This window comes from Bidens hawaiensis, unplaced genomic scaffold (assembly GCF_021521415.1).
Source record: "Bidens hawaiensis isolate Kalapana, Puna unplaced genomic scaffold, B.hawaiensis_p1.1 tig00006068_1, whole genome shotgun sequence".
Lineage (NCBI taxonomy): Eukaryota > Viridiplantae > Streptophyta > Magnoliopsida > Asterales > Asteraceae > Bidens > Bidens hawaiensis.
Window position 1 is genome coordinate 932,527 of NW_027491401.1, and position 21,019 is coordinate 953,545.

General features: G+C 34.4%; 1 protein-coding gene, 1 long non-coding RNA gene and 1 pseudogene across 3 annotated transcripts; 1 reads left to right on the forward strand and 2 right to left on the reverse strand.

Moving 5' to 3' along the window:
* Positions 1-389: 389 nt before the first annotated feature.
* On the reverse strand, positions 390-3,778 carry LOC143631389 (peroxidase 10-like; annotated as a pseudogene). Its single transcript, XR_013153343.1, has 5 exons — positions 3,526-3,778; positions 2,952-3,143; positions 2,386-2,551; positions 1,821-2,032; positions 390-795 (listed from the first exon to the last, which is right to left on the reverse strand). The product of XR_013153343.1 is annotated as a peroxidase 10-like (transcript).
* A 7,156-nt stretch (positions 3,779-10,934) lies between these two features.
* Positions 10,935-12,267, forward strand: LOC143631391 (uncharacterized). The gene is made up of 3 exons (XR_013153344.1): positions 10,935-11,185; positions 11,561-11,668; positions 11,749-12,267. It is a non-coding gene; the product is annotated as an uncharacterized LOC143631391 (long non-coding RNA).
* Positions 12,268-15,451: 3,184 nt separating this feature from the next.
* LOC143631392 (transcription factor HHO3-like) lies at positions 15,452-17,600 on the reverse strand. The gene is made up of 5 exons (XM_077100167.1): positions 17,261-17,600; positions 16,468-16,724; positions 16,175-16,388; positions 15,980-16,056; positions 15,452-15,883 (listed from the first exon to the last, which is right to left on the reverse strand). The coding sequence occupies exons 1-5, from the start codon at positions 17,448-17,450 to the stop codon at positions 15,746-15,748; spliced, it is 876 nt and encodes a 291-aa protein (XP_076956282.1). The 5' UTR covers positions 17,451-17,600; the 3' UTR covers positions 15,452-15,745.
* Between the last annotated feature and the right edge of the window lie 3,419 nt (positions 17,601-21,019).

Genomic DNA, 21,019 nt, shown 5'->3' on the forward strand with positions numbered 1-21,019 from the left:
ATTGTGTGACATCCATCTCTTGGTCAACCAAAACACTATAGCATTTGATATGACACATATTGTTGATTCATATACAGAGCCGTCTTAGACGCCGTACAGGGCTCAACTGCTGTCTAGACGGTCTCAATAAGGACATGATTTTTAGAAAAAAAACTTATATGTATAGTTTTTTTTAACTGTTATTAGTCAGTTGGACTGAAAATGGCTGATAAGACGCCAATAAGTGCCAAAAACTTTGAACAAATTTATTAAACATTAAACAATCTAATAAAATGTTATTAGATCTGAGCCTAGTAATGATGTAAATCAGTAACAAATAATCAATTTTGAAAAAAAAAAATTATAGAAAGGCTATTTATTAGTTCTCGTCTTGGGCACTTGAAACCTCTGAAACAACCTTGTTTATATAGTATATAATTTCTTTATATGGGTAAAACTTCATGAACCCATGTTACTTTTTGGTCAACATACAAGACTACAAGTCATACAAGTTACAACAAAGGTCAAAGTCAAAGTCAAACCCTTATTTTCAAACATTTAGCAAGATAACATTAACAACCAAACTAAATATCTAACTTAATGATTGATCACACCACATTTCTTTCTAACTTCACCATTTAGCCCTGTAATCACCCCAATATTACCGAGTTTCGTCATCGATGTAGCAAAATCGTTATAAAAAAGATACTGGTACATGCTATAATCGTTGACTATAGAAGCCGCTAGTGGGTCACTCATTAACGCTTGATCGGATTCAAGTAGCCCGGCATTGTTGACGAGTGAAGAAACGTGGATCTACTCACTGGTAGCAGATCTACTTTCCTTGGGTGTGATTATACTATTTCACCGATGGTTCTTCTGGATCTGTGTTCTTCCACCTACAAAATGAACAGCGCCGTTACTTACCCCTCAGAAAGGGACAGAGGGGTCCTCTTTGGGGTAACCCTCCGGCGTGAGAATCAGTATCGTGTGGAGAAGATGATAATAATGTGTGTAAGAGAATCTCAAGAGTATTGCTTAATAGCTGAATACCCTCTGATTGTGAGACTGTGTGTTTGTATGTAACTGACTGTGAGTGAATGTAATTCAATATGATCGAATGTGATATCACTGCCTGTAACTGTCAATGATTGAGTATGAATCTGTCATCAAAGTGGAGTTGATGCTGTATTTATAGTGCTAGGGTTTCCATTGATTTGGCTCAACCTCGTTGGTCTCCTCCAATCGCACTGCGCCACGTGTCCTCTGGGACACCTGGCGCTTTCTCGTTGGTTGTAATCACGTGGTAACACATGTGTCATGCTGAGTTGTCGACCTTTAATTTGGCAGCTGTCAACATCAGCATATTCTTACTCCTTAAAAAGATGCCTTCTGGAAGGTTGTCTGACGTGCACAATCAAGGTTGCCCTAATCCTGATTTGGATAAGGACGAGGTTGATTATGTGCACGTGTGATATGCGCCCATCCTGAGGATGCGCGAGGTCTTCTTTTTATTCTCATGCGCAGATATTTCATGCGCAGATGTGATATGCACGAGCATGTGATATGCGCCGCGCGTTGATGCGCTGCGCGCATATGTGATGCGCGAGCATATGTGTGCCTGGGCAGATGTGATATGCACGAGCATGTGATATGCGCCGCGCGCTGATGCGCCGCGCGCATATGTGATACGCGAGCATATGTGTGCCTGGGCATATGATGCCTGAGCATGTTTTGTATGCGCCATGCGCATAGGTTTTGGCTTTGTGCCTTCATAATGTCTTTATCTTGTGGGTTGACCCGCCTTGCTCGGTGTTGAGGCGGGTACATACCTCTTCAACGAGGTTCTTATAATATGCGTTATCAAACGTGTATGTAGTCACCATGTCTAGGGAATTAAGGTTTGTGTTTGATTTATCAACATTTGGACACGCGGTTTTTAAGCTTGACGCTAGAGATGTGTCAAGGTTCGGGTCATGTTGACCGGTCCCTTTGAAGTTAAATAATCGGTATTTGAATGTGAAGCATTGAGCTAGCCCGATTGTGTGTGCGCCTGTGAACCATGAAAAAAAACCCCTCTTAATGTTTTCATAACCGGATTGAACAGCGAACCGGACAGGCTGAACAACTTTTGTCTCAAAAATGACGGTTAAGGTTGAAAAATTTTTAATTTTAAAAAAGTTAAATATTGCGATTTCTACCTCTTACTTTTAATGGGCTGGCCCGAGTTTTTCTAACGGGCCAACTCAGTAAAATAAAATGAAACAAATAACTTTTTATTTTTTTATATTTTTTTCAACAAAAGTATTTTAGACATATGGTTATGTTTCAACGAGGACAAAAGCCCGTTTGGCCCGTTATCGTTGGGCTGAACCGCCTTGTGAAAAAACTTTAAATGAGTCACACCCGAGAGAGCCACGACATCCCTCAAATTGAGACCTACTGCTGCAAACTTAGCGGTGATGGTTGCTAGAGGGTAAAGGGGTGATGGCAGGTCCGTGTTTGCTGATTTCAAATTTGCGGTCAGCCCATCTCACCGACCTAGTGGAACCATCCAGTTTGGCCCTCCTGACTGCATAAAGATAACTAAAGTTTTTAAGGAAATACAAAGTTGGTGTAAAGGAGAATCGTTTTGACTTGAACTCATTCTTACCCGAACCAAAATGACTATTTATTAAATGACCCGTTTACTTACAAATGGGTCAAATTGTTAAATACTTTGCTAAAAGTAACATGTCTAATGGGTTGCAAATATCTATAATAAAATATATTTTTTAAATAGTTTAATTCAAAGATTTAGATACCTATAATAATATATTTTGTATAAATAACCAAATCATCATTAATAATATAACTTTTATAAAAAAAGTCTCATAAGTTAAACCCAACCCGGCTTGTTTCAAGTTGAACTTGTTTTGACCCATTAACAAAAACCAAGTATTAACAATTGCAAAAGTTTTAATTTGTAATACCAAAAGAACGGCTTCTTGGGCTGCAAGAGTCAAAATGTCAGCACATGACACGGTCCACGGGCAGGCCCGCTCCACGTCAGCTTTTATGTTGTCAATAACTTCATACCCACGAATTGAATTTCGATTCGGGCCTGCATTCTTTTCCCCTTTGAAGGTTGCGGTATCATCCAAAAGCACAGAACCGTCACACCCCTAAAACCAACACAAAAAACAATATTTGTATTAAAAAATTTACTACAACAAGTTGTTTTGAGGGTGTTTAAGATCCCTTAGTTTACGCTACTTATTTTTAGTGAAATAAACTATCCTTTTAAACAACTAGAGTTGTTTATTTCAAAAGATAATAAGCAGGTAAAACAACCGGTCTGGTCTAGTGGCAAATGTGTATTTTTTACAATCAAATAGTTGTGACTTCTAGTCCACTTGAGACATGTGGTGAAAAGTGAAAATAACCTTAGCTGTTCAATAATAATAATAATAATAATAATAATAATAATAATAATAATAAGTAGATAACAGTCTTAATAAACGATATAAAACATTCTAAACTTAAAATTTTTCGAGGAATGATTACATTAACAAAACAATCATGGAAATGAAGACGAAGAATAGACGCGGGGACCCTCGAGTCGTTCTTCATGGCAGCCCAAACACCATATTTAACAATCATTTGTAAGTTAGGACATGATGTATAGTAATAATAGTAATTGAGTTGGCCATTGGCTAAATGCAATGAAAGAAAAACTAAGAAAATGATGCACTTTTGATTCATATTGGTTTAAATGGAAAATGATATTTTGTGAAGATTAAGGTTTTTGATAAAATTAATGGTGGATGTATGCAACTATATATAAGCCAAAAAAGGCATAATAATATATAGATCCAAGTGTGTTTATTGGATGGGCTACTAGAGTGGTACTACCATTATAGTTGTGGTTAACCTAATGGCCAAGTTTGTGATGTTTGTTATTAAACAATTGTTTCTTTTAGTTCCATCATGTTAAGAAGATAAGTACACTAGTGAGATCATCTTTGTCTTTTTCAATGAACAAAATATTGTTATGTAATATATGTATGGTTTGTCATTGAGAACTAAAAAACTGAGCCAAGATATGTCAACACCAAAGTTAATGAGTGAAAGTTGTCACACAAAGATGACTAAACAAATCTTAAAACTATATATCTTTTCGTCTTACTTGCGGTGCACGCATATAATGCATATATGTGTGAACCCTGAGGTGGACAAAAGTGAAATTGCACTAACTTTGTGGTTACTTAACTAATTTCGTGAAAATAACGTTAAATTGGCGAAAGGTAAATCAGGTATCATGTGGTGGCGTTGATAGCCGAAGGACAAGGGTACATGCACCAATCGGCCGATGTGCCGATGGCTGAGTGTTATGTGCCTTATGTTCAAAGGTTGATGCAAAACTACTATCAAGCTAGGAGTCTCACCGGAAGTAGCATCTCTATTCCTAAAGGGTAGAAGTAAGGCTGTCTGCATCTTACCCTCCTCAGACCCTACCATAACTTTGATTGGATATACTGAATACGATAATGATGATGATCTTTATGGAGCTAATGTGGTTTTCAAACACCTTCTTTAGATTTTAATATCATATCTACGCGCAGTTAGTTGTTTTGTTTGGTTATGAAAGATATATTTTACACTCGTGATTCATAAGTACCGTCTTCTTTTGATTCACAGACACTAATAAAATACATATGTTTATACTCGTTATTCATGTACAAATAGATCCATACATCGTTATTCATGTACAAATAGATCCATACAAATATATTGATTGATCGTCAGAGGGTGGTCCTAAAGTCGTCAACGGACCCTTGCAACTTTTTTTAAAATTGTCTATACAAATGGTCTTCAAGTGTAGCGAGTAACGCCCAAATTCGTTATAAGAATCTATATACCAAACACTACACGGTCCATCTTTTACGATCTTGTTCTATCTCATGAAAGGTACAACATACAAGACCGGACTATATGCTTTCACTAGTTCTCATGTAGGTACACATTTTTGAACAAGAAGATGACTATAAAGCAATTAACCCGTTTTGTGATATAAAAATGGTATATTGGTTTTTATTAATCCCAAATATTATCTTTTGGTCGTTGTCACCGGTCCCAACTTTTAACGTATTTATTCCCAACGGTCCGCAACTAACAGAATCCTAACGCCGTTAGTTGCAGGTCGCCGGAAAAAACGTTTTTCGGCCGAAAAACTAACATTTTTTTCCTGAAAAACTCAACATTTTCGCCCCAAACATCTTTGTAACTTTGTATTGAACATTTAGGAACCTTTTGCTAGTAAAAGCCCCAATTATTGAGGTCGTCGGAATTGGGTGGTGGTGAGTCAGTTGGTGATGGTGGCGGTGTTCAAGTGGTGTTTTCCGGGAAAAAAATGTGAGTTTTCTGGCAAAAAAACGTTTTTCGGCGACCTGCAACTAACTACGTTTGGATTATGTTAGTCGCGGACCGTTGGGAATAAATACGTTTAAAGTTAGGACCGTCAGGAGCCAATTCGTTAGTTGAGACTGTCAGCGACCAAAAGACGATAGTTCATGTTGATAAAACCAATATACCTATAAAATTTACAAAAATTAGCACGTGGGCGGAGATATTTAATAATGAAACGAACTAAAAAGATATTATAGAAAGATACAATGAGCATGAAACAAGTCAACCTCATATATACTCCATAAGTGAAGAATGTTCACTTTAAATAATTCTAAGTGGAGGTGCAATATGCATGCTAATGTATTTGATTGGCAATCTACTCACTCAAACATTGCTACAAACACTTCGGCTGCAAAAAAATAATCCAAATTCCAAAGTGCTCTACTTTCTTTATCTCTTTGTTAAATGAGAAGTTGTTTCAATTGGAATACCTTTTTATGCATCTAGGAACTAAAAGTTAAAAACTCAACCTTTGGACTATATTGTAATTAGGGCTTCATCCATGCAAATGTACCAATATATTGATAGCATATCTCAAAAGCTTAGATTTATATTCCTTTTATATTAAAAAATTATATAAATCAAAACAATAAAATATGATGACATACTTCCACTCAATGTGGTTTCCAATAGTTCATTTGAAAAAATATCGCTTACTTTTTCATTGAACGAGACTAGCAACGACATGTGGACTTCTGTTTTCCTTGAACGGAGCTATCGGGGAGTCATGGGAAGATTAATAAGCTAAGTCTCTCATTCTAGTCTTCTTTTACTCATCGTAGTTTTCATTTGTTTGTTTGAAAAGTGTAACTTTTGTTTTCACTAAATTGGGCTAGCAACGGCTAGTGGGCTTTCGTTTTCACGGAACGGGACTATTATGGACTCGTGGGATGATTAAGGATGTGAGTCCCTCATTCTAGTCTTTTTTTACTCGTTGTAGTTTCCATTTGTTCGTTAGGTCTTCCATTTATTCGTTAGAAAAATGTCGCTTCTGTTTTCACTGAACGGGGCCTAGCAACGATTGGTGGACTTTTGTTTTCACTGAGTGGGTCTATCAGAGACTCATGGATAATTAAAAAGCTATGTCTCTCATTCTAGTCTACTTTTACTCGTCGTAGTTACCATTTGTTCGTTTGGGCTTTCATTTGTTCATTTGAAAAGTGTCAGTTCTCTTTTTATTAAAATGGGCTAGCATCGGCTGGTGGGCTTTTGACATCACAGAACGGTACTATTAGGGATTCGTGGGATGATTAAGGATGCGAGTCCCTCATTCTAGTCTTCTTTTGCTCATTGTGGTTTCCATTTGTTTGTTTGGGCTTCTATTTGTTTGTTTGAAAAAATCGCTTCTGTTTTCACTGAATGGGGCTAGCAACGATTGGTAGACTTTTGTTTTCACTTAACAGGTCTATCAGAGACTCATGGGATGATTAAAAAGCTATGTCTCTCATTCTAGTATACTTTTACACGTCGTAGTTACCATTTGTTCGTTTGGGCTTTCATTTGCTCATTTGAAAAGTCTCACTTCTCTTTTCACTAAAATGGGCTAGTAGCGGCTGGTGGGCTTTAGTTTTAAAAGAACGGGACTTTCGGAGACTCATGAGATAATCAAGGATTGTCGTCTCTAAAAAATCATTAATTTTTTTTGGCCGAAGACGAAAAGAATTTTGGGCCTTAAGTAAAAAAGGTTTTTTTTGTTGGGTTGAAACACAAATAAATAAATAAATAAATAAAAATTAAATGGGCTTAACTGGTTATAATTTAGGTTGTGAAAGAAATTTTGTTTATAAAAATGTGCTTAAATAAGTTGAGTAATTGGATTTAAACATTAAAAACACATATTTTCTTCATAAAAAGATATGAAAAAAAGTAAAAAAAATTTGGGGCTAGCTTGGTGATCGGGGGGGGGGGGGGGGGGCCTTGCTCGGCCATGATCATGATTCAAAAATGTTACGTGTATGGAGATTTCTCAAGAGGCTACCAATACTACACTCCTAACACGGTTATATAACTGTTGTCCTATCCGTACTGAGCATAAAAACATGTTGATGGTAACTGAGGCTACATGTAAATATTCTTTATACATTCATAGTCTCATTTTCATGCACAAAATAAGATTCGACTAAGGTGTTATAGACTAAGCAATATGATATATTTGAATTATTTAAAATACTTTTGGCCTCTCAATCAAGTATTAAAAGTTATGTAATGGATGATAAAATGAGAAAAAGAAGTTTTAAAAAATATGTTACACACTACTAGAAAAAAGTAATGTTTCTTACGAAAATTTCCAACGCATTTCTTACGAACGTTTTTCCTACACATTTTCAACGAAATTCCAACGAAAAAACACTACCCAAAATTTGCAACGGAATTGTAACAAATTAGTGACAAAAACAATTGTGTGAGAAATACGTAGCAAATATTCCTACACATTTCCAACAAAAAATACATTAGCACGCATTTGTTTAAAATTTTCGTGAGAAATGCGTAAGAAAGAAAACAAAATAAATAAATAATAAATTTCGTTGGAAATGAGTAGGAAATATTCCGTCTTATTTTTTTTTAATATATTATTTGTTTTTTTTTATAGTTAAGTTATGTTTATTACTAGTATTGATACTAATAGTAAATTTACTATTTTTTATAATAAATTTACTGATGATAATAATATAAAATTGTTAAATCTAAAATATATATCGATGATAATAGTAGTAGTATAAATCTATTGGTTTTTTTTTTTGCAATATTTTTTTTGTTAGAATTGCATAGAAAGAAACCAAAAACTAAATATTACATACCTATTCTCAACTTGTGGCCTGGTGATAAAAAGGTTTGGTTTTTAGTGGGAGACCCATATTTGATCTCCACTTATGTCATTTGGGTGGATATTGGTAATATAGGATTTGAGCTAGGCATTGCGAGGTTGTCAGTTCAGATCCGGAGCCCACCACCCGAGTTTTCGTCCCACCGTATATTACGCCAGAGAGTTCAGCTCTTGTGGCGGCACACGACTGTCAAGTGGCAGCCGACGATATGGTTTCTCGGAGGAACGCTCAAGCCAAACTCTGAAGTCAACGCGGACCTGACTAAAACAATATAGCATGACAAAAGTGTGGTGGCCTAAACAGAAAGTCGCCATTCTAAAAAATAGTACATATCTATCTATTTTTAATAACAAAGTTACTGGTAGAATAATGTAGTGGACAACGAGCTAAGCCCGAGCTCGATTATACTTACTAGAGCTCAAACTCGAACGTGGCTCGTTTCAAGCTTTTCTTATAAAGCTCGAACTTTGCTCGTGAGTTGTTTTTCAACCTTGGGCTTGGCTCATTTATTATTTATTAATTAATTTACATACTTTTTTAATAATTTTTATATATTTTAAGAAAAACCCTTAAATGAAGCTCAAGTCCGTGCAGTACCTTGATTATTCATGTTTGAACTTTAGCCTTTTGATTTTTATGCAATTTATGATGTAAAAAAAGGAAATAATTTTTTTTTCCGGTTAACTGGTTCCTTTATAATAACTTATTCCTTTATAAAATCTTGTTTTTTTTTTTGTGTGGGGGGGGGGGGGGGTTGCTTGAGACTCGTAAATTTTTGTAATATTTTTCATCAGAAACACGTCCTATTAAAAAAATAAAAAATATTATGTCTTAGTGGAAATCCTGTGGGAACATGAAATAGATAATAATTATATATTCATAATAATTATTATTATTTTTGAAAGGCGGCTTAAATACAGTAGAGAAAAAAACATAAGACCATTAGTCCACTACTAGAAGAAACTAGACGGGTCACAAATGAAAAGACTGTTACAAGTGCGTTAGGAGATTCATTATCTACTTGATCCAAGTAACACAACATTACTAGAACTACTATAATACCAAAAAGAAATAACTTGAACAATATCGTCATGAAGTCTCTTTTTCTTGATTCCTTTAGATTGGAAGACAATGTCGTTTCTTATCCTCCAAGTAATTCACCAAGTGATAAAAATAATCGATCCCACTAAAACATAATCTATCCCTCAATGTAAGGTACCGGATGAATCGAACTGAGCCAAACTAGAATAGAGAACGAGCTTGATTCACCAGCAACACAATACCCGGTCAAGAAACAATTTTACTCAAGATCCCAATTATAGAAGAGCAACTACCAAAGACGTGAGTACTCGTCTCATGCATGAGACCAAAGGTTGCAAATCGGATAAAGAACTATTAGGCATCATACTTTCTATTGAAAATGTCCAATTGGTAGGAAGACATTCCAATAAAAATCTCCAAGCACAAATGTTGGTCTTTCTTGGAATATGACTGTACCAAATACTTGAACGAATGGCCACTGGTAAAACATACTACTTGATCGACTTCCTCGTTTCCTTACCAAGAATCCCACCACCCCATTCCATTAAATTCCTAACGCCAACAGTCATTACCATTTTTAACATATAATTATATGAATATATAATAATTATTATTGTTACAATGTTTGTATGTATGTGTGTAGAAGTTGGATCTAATACAAAGGATATTCTTTTAAGGATATTCCCTTACAAGGCACAAGCATGAGTACAATAACTAAAGTAGTATTATTTGAGGCTCAGGCGCGGCTCGAGCCCAAGTAGCTCGCAAGCGACTTGCTTGTTTCGAACTTTTTTTTTTGCCAATCTACGCTCAAGTAGCTCACAAATGGTTATGCTTGTTCCGATCTATTTATCAATTTGAGCTCAAGCAGCTCATGAGTGGCTCGACTCATTTTGAGCATTTTATAGATTTGAGTTGTGGCTTGGCTTGAGCTAATAAATACTTAGGGTCGTTTCGAGATTTTACCAATCTGAGCTTAAGTAGCTCACGAACAGCTTAACTCGCAACCCTAGTATAATGTACATCTATTAAACTTCACTTCTTGACTCATTTCAACAAAATCTTGACACCGCCTGGGGGTGGGGCTAAAACACAGTTTAATCAAACGGGTCGGGTAACACTTTATGTTTTTGATCTACTACCGATACCATAATAAACTTAATCGATACTGACTGAAGTTTCATGGGTTCGCTATCGCAACGCGCTAGTTTAGATAACCAGTTTTCTTTAATAATAGCTATTACTTACCGGTATATTTGATGTTTCTTTTGATTAAAATAATAAATGTTTTTTATATATTTGATGATTACACTCTCAATTTCATTCAAATGTTTTTTTTTTTTTGTTTTTTTTTTTTTGTACTTGGTGCATTGGATAGTTAGTATTTTAACAACAGTTATTGATCTATGAAGATTCTTGGGTTTGGGGCTGAATTGAACAAAGTTTGAGTTTTCTATATTGTTTAGAAATTATGCACGCCAACTGTTCGATAAAATGCCGGTGTGAATATATGGACTTTCAATCAACATAGTTATGTAATATCTTTTATGTAAGTTGTTGTTGATCTTTCTTAATAATTGCTCTGATGTTTGCAGGATTGGCCTCATCTGCCGATGTTTTTAAAATGGCTTGGTCCAAGTCGCAATGAATTGCTAAGTTCAACTCTTGATTCTGTTGTAAGAAATGTATGTACATTAGGTCTTTTTGTTTTGAGTTTATTCTAACTTTTGGTTACCTATACAACAACTTTAATCCTAATGTTGGTAACCAAAAGACAACAATTTTTATTGATCAGTAGGTACAACTCTGAATAAAAATGATGAAATCTAATGATAAAGCTCAACCGTACTTGGCAAATCTTTGGGGCAATGCTAAGCACCAACCATGTGCAGGTAGTAATGTTTCGATACACTTTTAAGTTTTAATCAGTTTGGAGAAAGCTATTTATATGTTTTTCTTGTTAAGCTAATTAGAACCAAGAAGAATGTTGTCTCTTTTAGTTGTATTAGATATTCATACCAAATATCGGAGATTTACCAAATGCTAGTTCAATTATTGCTTGAATAAAGTAACAGACACTACATTAAGGGATAATAATAGTTCAAGCACGTTGCTTCAATAACTATGAACTTTTCAGATTTGGTTGTCAAATGCTTGATCAAACTTACAAAGGTCATTATTAGATATATTTGTAGTTAACTTCTACATCTTGGTTCAATATCCCTATTGCCTCTTTTGCAATTAAGTTTAATGCTTCCATGCTTCAGTTTGATACAGATTCTTCAAATTACAATTTCTAAGGTTTACCTTGACCGCATATTCCTAAGCATTCATAATTATCTGCAAGAAATTGGGATGGAAGAGATCAGGAGAAGGTATGCTATACTTCAGTTATAAACCTTTTGTTTGTTGTTAGAACTAGGTTTTATTTACTAATTCATCCTTACTTATTGAGCTAGAGCAGATGACAAGCCTTTGTGCATGGTGAAAACAATTCTGCATGAGCTTTTACAGCTTCATGGAACTGCAATAAAAGGTCATCTTTTGATGAAATTAATAGACATGGAGCCGCAACCTATAATACTCACCTACATTGATCATAATCTTTAGGTATTTTGTTTAATATATAACCTAACAACTCTATATAATGGAAAAACTTGGAGCTTGTACCAATAAAATATTCTTTTTGAATATGATTAGACTTTGGCTGCACCAAGAATATTGACACCAACTCGGCCAAATGGAAGAACTGGAAAATGAACGGAAGGCCAGACAAGACTTGGAAGTTGGCACATTGAGTGATAGAAATGGAAAATGAGCGTACGAGAAATGAAGAAAAGATACAAAAGTTTGAAGAGTATAAGAATATTTGAGTTTTCTGCAAATCAGTAATTTGATTTTGCAATCAATCCTTCTTAAAACGAATTCTATATTGTAAACTTTTTAATTTAAATTAGCGTATTTGTGGTTGAGTTGTAAACATGTTTTACATTATATTTAACTTTTTATGCATTTTTAACATAAAACATCTAGATTTTTTATTTATATTTTGGAATCTTATTGAAATGTGCAGAAAAAATATGTAAACAAATTTTTTAAAAAAAAAACAACAAAATGCATTGGAAATGCGTAGGAAATATGAACAAAAACTATTTGGATGCGTCGGAAATGCGTAGACACCAATATTTAGATTGCGTAAGTAATGCGTAGGAAAATGTGTAAATATGCGTAGGAAAAGTGTAAGAAAATGAAAACAAGAGTTTTAATTTCTTGTGTTGGAAATGCGTTGGAAACTTCCAACGGCATATTTTTGTAGGTAATGTGTTAGAAAATGTGTTGAAAATGCGTAAAAAAATATTTCCCACGAGGCTTTTTCCTACATACCCGTTTTTGTTGGAAATGATGATTTCCTACGCATTTTCAACGGAAATTGACGTAGGAAGTCAATCAATTTTCTAGTAGTGACATTGTTACTTGTGAGAAGAGAATATGCCAAATACACTTTTTTTTAATCAGATTAAGCTGCTAGATAGTGAAGTTTTTGGGCTTAAGTACCTACGGGCCACTGGGCCGTAGCAGAAAGTAAGCCTACGCCCAGTTATTAACGGTAGAGGTGCACAAATCGGGTCTTTCAAATGTCCGGGTTCGGGTATGATCGGTTATTAAAAAATCGGGTATTGGCAAAACCTGAGTCGGGTCCGGGTATTGTCTCTAAAAATCATACCCTATGTATCGGGTTCGAGCTAGGTATAGAACCGGGTATTCTAAAACCGGGTTTTGAATACCATATTTCCGGGCATTGAAAAAACCCTATTTTAGGGTTTAATCTGGCTTTTTTTCCTGATATTTTTCGGATATATATTGGATTTTTTAAGGGGTTGCACCTCTTAGAATTATATTTTTCCGGATAATTTCGGGCAATATCGGGTAGAGATCGGGTATTTGGAAAACCCGGTTCGGGTATGGAACCGGTTCAGGTTTTCATGTATTACCGGTTTCAAATCGGGTCCGGTTCCGGGTACGGGTTTTGGTACTTGAATGCATACCCTATCCGTACCTTACGGGTAGAGTCGGGTACGGGTTCGGGTATTAAAAACCCGGGTGTAAAAAAAACTGGTTCCGGGTATTTTTATCGGGTCCGGTTCCGGATTCGGGATTTTTGTACACCTCTAATTAACGGAGGGGGAGTTAGGCGTTAATACTTAATAGTGTTAAGTTGACAAACTTAATAGTTTAATCCGAACACGACTTGAATTGTTACTTGTGTTAAGAAAATAAACCTAATCTGCACAACTTAAAAATAACCGAATACCACTCGTTTAACTAATATATTTAAGTATGTCGAACGGGTTGATGGTTTCGGGTTGGGAGTTTGTAAAAATGGGTTATACTAATATAAATGGGTAATCAGGTTTTATTAAACAGTTTAGACAACTCAACCCTAACATGTCCCATTTAGTTAAGCATATCAACTCAAAGACGACTCATTTATCAAACATGTTAGGTATGATATATTAAAATAAATTATTTTCGTGTCGTGTTTTGAGTTGTGTCTTAGAATGCCATCCTATGATGGACGTAGGATTTGGTTTGCATCGGTTCTTATATCTTCAATATACGTCACTTTGCAAAATTATAACTTAATGTTGCATTTGGTAAAAGAAAAACAAAAGTTATTTCCGATGCTTGAATGCTTCTTTACTTAACATCTAAATTTTCATTGAAGAGAAAGCCCCTTAAGTTAGGTTTTGAACTTAAGATCTTAAAACCCAAACTTTAACTATCACACCTATGCCATTAAATTAAGAGGTGAATGGCAAAATGTACACATATATGCATGCTAGATCTGAAGTCCCCATGGTTGGCTCGTGAGACAGTGAAAACAAGTTAGGGCTTTAGACCTACATTTAATTAATGCCCCCAAGTCTAGAAAAACTTTATATGTAAATATATTATAATATGTAAAGTAAACTCAAAGTAATGTATTGATGTGGTGGTAGGGTTGGTTGTTACTAAAGTATAAGTTATTAGTTCAAAACTTGTAATAAACAAAATTTATTTTATTAACTCTTATCGTGAAAAGGTCCCGAAATCATATTTTGATTTAGGCATCCACATTCATTAAGCCCGCCCTGAAAGTCTCTACCTAAGAATGGCAAAACTTAATGCACCCGTTAATACCAAACAAGCAAGAGATTGGCCTAATTTCATAAGATCTTTATTCTAATTGATTCTTATGAGAAAGGGACCATTTTTTGTCAAACAATCATACCTTTTACCTAGAATATTGTGTTGCAAGTGGGATATGACTTATGAGTGGTTTGGTAAAACTAACACTAAATCAATTTGAAATCCCAATTCATTGACTATTCTTTAACACCTTTTTGGAAGCTTTGTTTGTTTATGACTTTATTCTTTAAATTCATGGACTCTTCTTTTTATTCACATTGTAATTACCATAACAATACAAAATGAAAACACCAAAAATAATAATATTAAATATTAAGTTTTGAATCTTCATATTATCATTAAGGTTAAACTTAGATATTATTCTATGGGTCAAATAAAGGTGTCAACTTAATCATGAATTACAAAAAAAAAAATGGATGGTTTGTAAAATGTGGTGTCTAATCTTAAAAGCCTAAGTTGACATATATGTCATTGTCTTCTTTTTGTATTCTACCTCTAGTCATCATCTTGTTCCCATATCCATGAACCTTCCCGTGACTTGCTTTTAGACTTGCTTTTTCACCAAGTTTCTCAAAATAAAAAACAATTCAATGACTTTATACTTTCAACTACATGTTGATAAAAATATAAGAATCTCTATACACATATGTATACTTGTAAATTTGTAATCCCTAGTACAAGCATATCAATATAGAAAGAGTATAGTTTTAAAGTTAGAATTTGAGGGGAAATGTATCAACATCAAGAACTTTATAAATAGATGTTATCAACAATTTATAATGTTAATTATGGGTAAAGATGTAATTTCACATATAACAATATCACTTTTCCAAAATAGGATTTCTGGTTAAGATGTAAACAGAATCATGTCAACTTTTAAAACCTACACACATTGAAATACACATAATACAAAAATACCCCATTTATTTTTAACTTCTAATTAAAAATGATCACATGTTTGACTTGTCAAAGTATCCACACCTATTATTACAAAAAGAATATAATTTCCCACTTTTAACAAATGAGTAGAGCCAAGTCCATTCAAAAACAAGAATGATTCAAGATCTCCCAAACATATAATATGCATAAAAAAAATAAATATATAATAAATTCCCAAATGGTCCATTGTTGAATGATGATGTTCTCTTGTCACTTAACATATGTGCTTCACATCTTGGACCAAAAATCCAAAACATGACAGTAACTCAAAGCAAGATAAGTTCAAATCAAACTAATCCTACAAAATTTTACAATAAAGTTTGCTAAAGATTACCACTCCAACAATAATATTCGGATTTCGCGTCTTCTTCATCGTCAATGTTGTTCCCAATATTTAGAAGGGGCCCATCAGGAGAACTCGATTTAGAACTGCTACATTTTCGCGTATGAAGCCTATATTTCTGGGATACAAGACAATTAAAAGAAATATACTTAGTATTTAATTATTCATGAAAAATGATGATATGAACAAAAGTAAGGAAGTTATAAAAACTAACTTGCAAATGACTCTTCACTTCATCATTCGTTAAACCGTCTACCTTCATAAGCTCTCGAATCTGCTTAGGTGTGGCTACTACAAAACATTTTGTAACATTGTTGATTTAGAATCATCATTTAAAATATCGTATTCAAAACAACATGTATTATTCACACGTAATCAAGCATAAACAATTTCGACATTAAGGTCTAACCTTGTGAGCCACCAAGTTGTTGCAACGCGTTGACAAATAGTCTATGCAACTCGCCGGACCAACATCTCCTTTGTTTCCTAAATGTATGTTGTTGAGGTGGCGCGAGCATAGTACTACCAAGTTGTATGTTTGGTTGAACATTTGGTATAAAACATAAATTCAATCTATTGTTTTCATTTACACTTGGTCTCCCTTTATCTTGTTCCTCATTTTTCTGCATCCAACTCAAAACATATAGATTCATATATTTAATGTTTTATATGTTTTAAGTTTTTAACTAAATGTAAACATACCACTTGGGATATTGAATTTGCTTTGTGATTAATACTCTCATTATTAATATTCCATAGGTGTGTTGAACTCAACCAATTCTTCTTATCACCATTATCTTCTTGGTTTGTGATTGTTTCAACTTTTACATCATCTATATTAATATTATCATCATCATCATGATCATCAAACCTCTTCTTGAGTGGTATGAATTCTTCAAGTACTGGATGTGCATTTGATTTCTTCAACACCATTAATTCATCTTTCAAAGCAACAATTGCTGAAAATATATTATATACCAAACATAATCAAATTTCTCTATTAGACATATTATCAAATTCTTGGAGCCCATTACGTTGTCATAATCACATTTATTGAGCATGAGACCCAAAAAGCTGACCCGAAACCGAGAAAACCAAACGGAAACAAAACCGCCGGTTTGGTTATGTTTTTGTAAAATTGTATGCAACAAAAACCAAAAAATCCGAATTTCTAGATTTTCATTTTTTATTTTTCAATTAAAGTAATTTATAAGAATTTGATAAACATGTAACTTAAATATTTAGCACAAATTACTATAAATAATTAGTTATTAATTAACAATTCATAACTAAATTCACTATTTTGGAAAAAAAAAATCAACACATAATATTTAAGCTCAAATAGAAAAATCTAAAAAACCTAAACATTACAGTTTCAAAAATCCAAAAACCAAAAGTTTCGGTCTTTGGTTCGCTTTCAGTCCAAAACTGAACCATGTACACCCCTGCAACCGATAAGTTTAAACTGATTAAATTATAGAGAAACGAAACGAACCATCATTGATCAGGAGCATGCACAAAGGAAGTTCACGTTCAAACGCTTCGATTTTACATCTTTCCGCTTCTAACCGATTAACAAGATCATTAACTCGCAACACCTTCTCGTTTACGCAACCGGTTCGTGACAATTCACATAGAAATTGACTGATTGATGTGGGAGTAAAACTTGGAGTTAAACTCAACATATTGTTATGTAAATTGTACAAATTTACATTTGATATAAGATGAACATAGGAGAGTTATGATGGATGTATGTATGTTCAGAGAAAATAATATAGGAAAAGAATTAAGGAATGTATAAATATAAAGAATGTGAACGACAATGAGAGAGAATCTAGTAAAGGGGTTTAGTCTTAGATTCTTTTTTCATATATCGGTTCGTCACGTATGTTATTGTCCCACGCCGACTCTTATGTTAATTTAGTTTTAAAGATTTTATTAATTTAAGTAAATTTTAGTACGTTTAAAGTTGCTGACTCGTTAAAAACCTTGTCATAAACTATGGCTTTTATACATCGTTAAGAACCTTGTCATAACCTAGGAGTTTTAGATTTTTTTGTTCATGTAAATATAGTAGTTTTTATGTTTTTAAGACTAACTAGTAAATTATACAAATGCTTCTTAGGGGTTGTTATACGTCGCGAGCAACTGAGCATAACGAAGAACAAACCATGTCAGCTCACCCTCACTCAGGACACGAGGGCAAGCGACATGGTGTTTGTCGTAAGATTAAATTGGAAATTTGGCTGGCCAATCAAAATACATAGCAATTTGTTTTTGTAATTATAACATATTTTTTATCATTATAATATTTGATTTAATGTTGAATATGATTTTTTTAAATAACTACCGTTTTCAAATTTGAGACTTACCAATTTATAAGTTCGAAGCAAGATGGTTTCTAGTTAGGTCAGCAAATTTTAAACACGAATACAAAGTTCCACAATTGTATTCAAGATAAAATATCTTTTTTTGCTCGTTAAACAGTTTTCATGATATTATCAGTGAAAAACAATTACTAAATTGTATTATAATATTAAAAGTTGTTCATTCTTCATACTCACTAGGTATAACGCGTGGCCAGTGATGGTCTTTCCTACCTACTTAGAGCCTACATGACGATGATCACTCATCAAATTCATTAGGTATAACACATGCACTTATATTCAATATAGGCATATAGGGGTAGGGTATTAAACAGGCTTGTCAGTGGGCTGGCAGGTTCACCCCAACATGAATCCAAATATTTGACATGAAATAAATATTGTGTTAAACACATGAACCAGACTTGATACACATATTCGTGGGTTAACCTGAACATGACTCATTTGACCCAAAAGTTTTTTTTATTTCCTTATTTTTATTGTTTTAAACATCGATACTTATCATTTTAATCTCGGTCCTCATCTATAACATATGATTAATTTTGGGCTTTTGTTTGCGTCGTTAGACATAAATAATTCATTTTTGAACAAAGCATTCGACTACCCACACTTTTGATTAAGAACCATTTGGTTTAAACATGTGTTCTTGATTACCATTTTCATGTGATGTTGAGTTTGCATGGTTGCAAGAAAAAATCAAGGGTCAGAGCTGAACCATGATCAAATGCAAGGGACTAATATTTTGGAGTTTGATGTGAGTGTTTTGGCTTGTGACTTCATATATTGGATCAACATCGTTCAGTCGTTCTTTGATCTCAAGGAGATTCTTGAGTAGTTGAAAGGTTAAAGTGATGTCCATAAAACTGAAAGAATCGGTTTCTGTTTGGTACGAAATGTCAAGAAACAATGTTAGAGAGCGGTAAATCCAAATTAAATCACCAGCCAATATACCAGAAATCATTGCATATATTATTGCACATAGAATAATCGTATTTTATGACAATATACCTATATACCGGAAACCATTTAATTTATTTTGTGTATATTCCTAAAAACATTACGTTATACTAAAACTACATCTACAAACACAACACATCAAAATAATCCAAATTATTCTAACATGACAACAATGTGAACATACTAATTTTTTATTTTTTTTACACCTATTGTATCCTACGTAACTATTTTTTCTTTTCAACGGCTTATCCTACTCCGTAAATTTTTGTGAATTATTTTATTGGTTTTCTTTTTAATTTAGACAATAATTTTCTAAGTTTAGTTCAACGTCACAACGGACACTTAGCCGATTATTATGAAACTGCATAATAGGTTAAGTGATCGAATTTTCGTCGACTCACGCCTCAATGCACGGGTGTTACTAACCATTTAGTTTTGGTACCTTAACGAACCTAATTGATACGAACATAATTCGTGTCGACTCGTGGCCACAACGTTCAGGTTTTACCGACCGAACTAACATTTTAAGTATGATTATTTTTTTAACATAACTTGTACGAGTGCCACTACCATTCTCATATTCGGGGTCGGGTTAGTATCCGTTCCTTTTCTTTTGTTTAAAAACATTAATCTAACGATATTGTTTTTTAAGTTTAATTTAAATACTGTAACAAGTCTAATTGATTTTATTTTTTGAACGACGACGCCACCGTACTCCCTAGTTTTGGAGAGCCACCTTGGCCCACTTCAGCTAAACTATATTGTCATAACCGGGTCCAGCTGTTCCCCGAGAAACTAAATTGTCGGCTGCCACCTGACATTCGTTGTGACGTTGTGTCACCCTAAGAGCATAATTATCTGATGTAACACATGGTTTGACTAAAACTCGGGTGACTCAAGATTCGAACTGACAGTTTGGCAAAGCTTAGCTCAAATATTTTATTGCTAATATAAAAAAAATGACACAAATATATATTAACTTTATTTTCACTATAAGACCACCCGTAGTGGTGCGTTTTGGGTTGCGTTTTGGCCCAAAACGCCGGGGGAACACCGCCCCCCTCGGCGTTTTGGAGTTTTTTTTTTAACGTTTTATCTATACGCGTTGGATGCCACACAAATCAAAAAAAAGTAACCGTTATGTATCCGTTGGGTTTTTTTTTAAAAAAAAAATATATTAATTAAATTTATACTATAAAAACAAACCAAACTCATTTTTTTAACACATTACTCCCACTTATATACCAATTATATTTCTTACTCAAATATCTCTACCAAAATGTTTCTGAACAACAACCAAAATATTCTCGGTTTCGGTCAATATGCCCGTCAAGGCAACCAAAATCCACAACCGAACCAATCTACCACCCCGACGCCAACCGTACCCGTCCCGCATATGATTGACCCGCAAATGGCCGCGTACATTGCATATTTACAAAACTCTATGCCAAATGCGGTGCCCGGTTTCCAAAACCCAACGACAAACATTTTTTGCCGTTTCGGGTTCCCAACCCGTCCCGGAGACCGAACCCGAGGTCGAGTTCGTGCTGGAGACACAACCCGTCCCGGAGACCCGCGGACGTCCGAGAAAACACGCAAAGAAGCCCGCCGGCGAACCTCGGGTTAAAAAGACGGTGATACCGTGGAAGATCGACGAGTGCGTACTATGTGCTCGTGCTTGGTGCGCGATATCGGAAGATGCCAAATGCGGTATGTTTTTAAAGTACATATATTTATCTTTAACTTTCTTAAAACAATCATTGAACGTGTAATGTTTTTATTTTTTTTAGCGAACTATCAAAAAACGGGGGTATTTGGCACAAAATTAAAGAGTTGTTCCACGACCTTAGCGGGGACTCACGTCGAGAAAAAGATTCGTTATTGTCGAAATGGGGCGACATAAACACCAAATG

Excerpts from the sequence above, each read along its gene's own strand:
- LOC143631392 (XM_077100167.1), bottom strand. The coding sequence starts at position 17,450 with ATGTTGAGTTTAACTCCAAGTTTTACTCCCACATCAATCAGTCAATTT. Across the intron at positions 16,725-17,260 it reads CATGCTCCTGATCAATGATG|CAATTGTTGCTTTGAAAGAT; the intron begins GTTCGTTTCGTT and ends ATATATTTTCAG. Across the intron at positions 16,389-16,467 it reads CAAATTCAATATCCCAAGTG|AAAAATGAGGAACAAGATAA; the intron begins GTATGTTTACAT and ends AGTTGGATGCAG.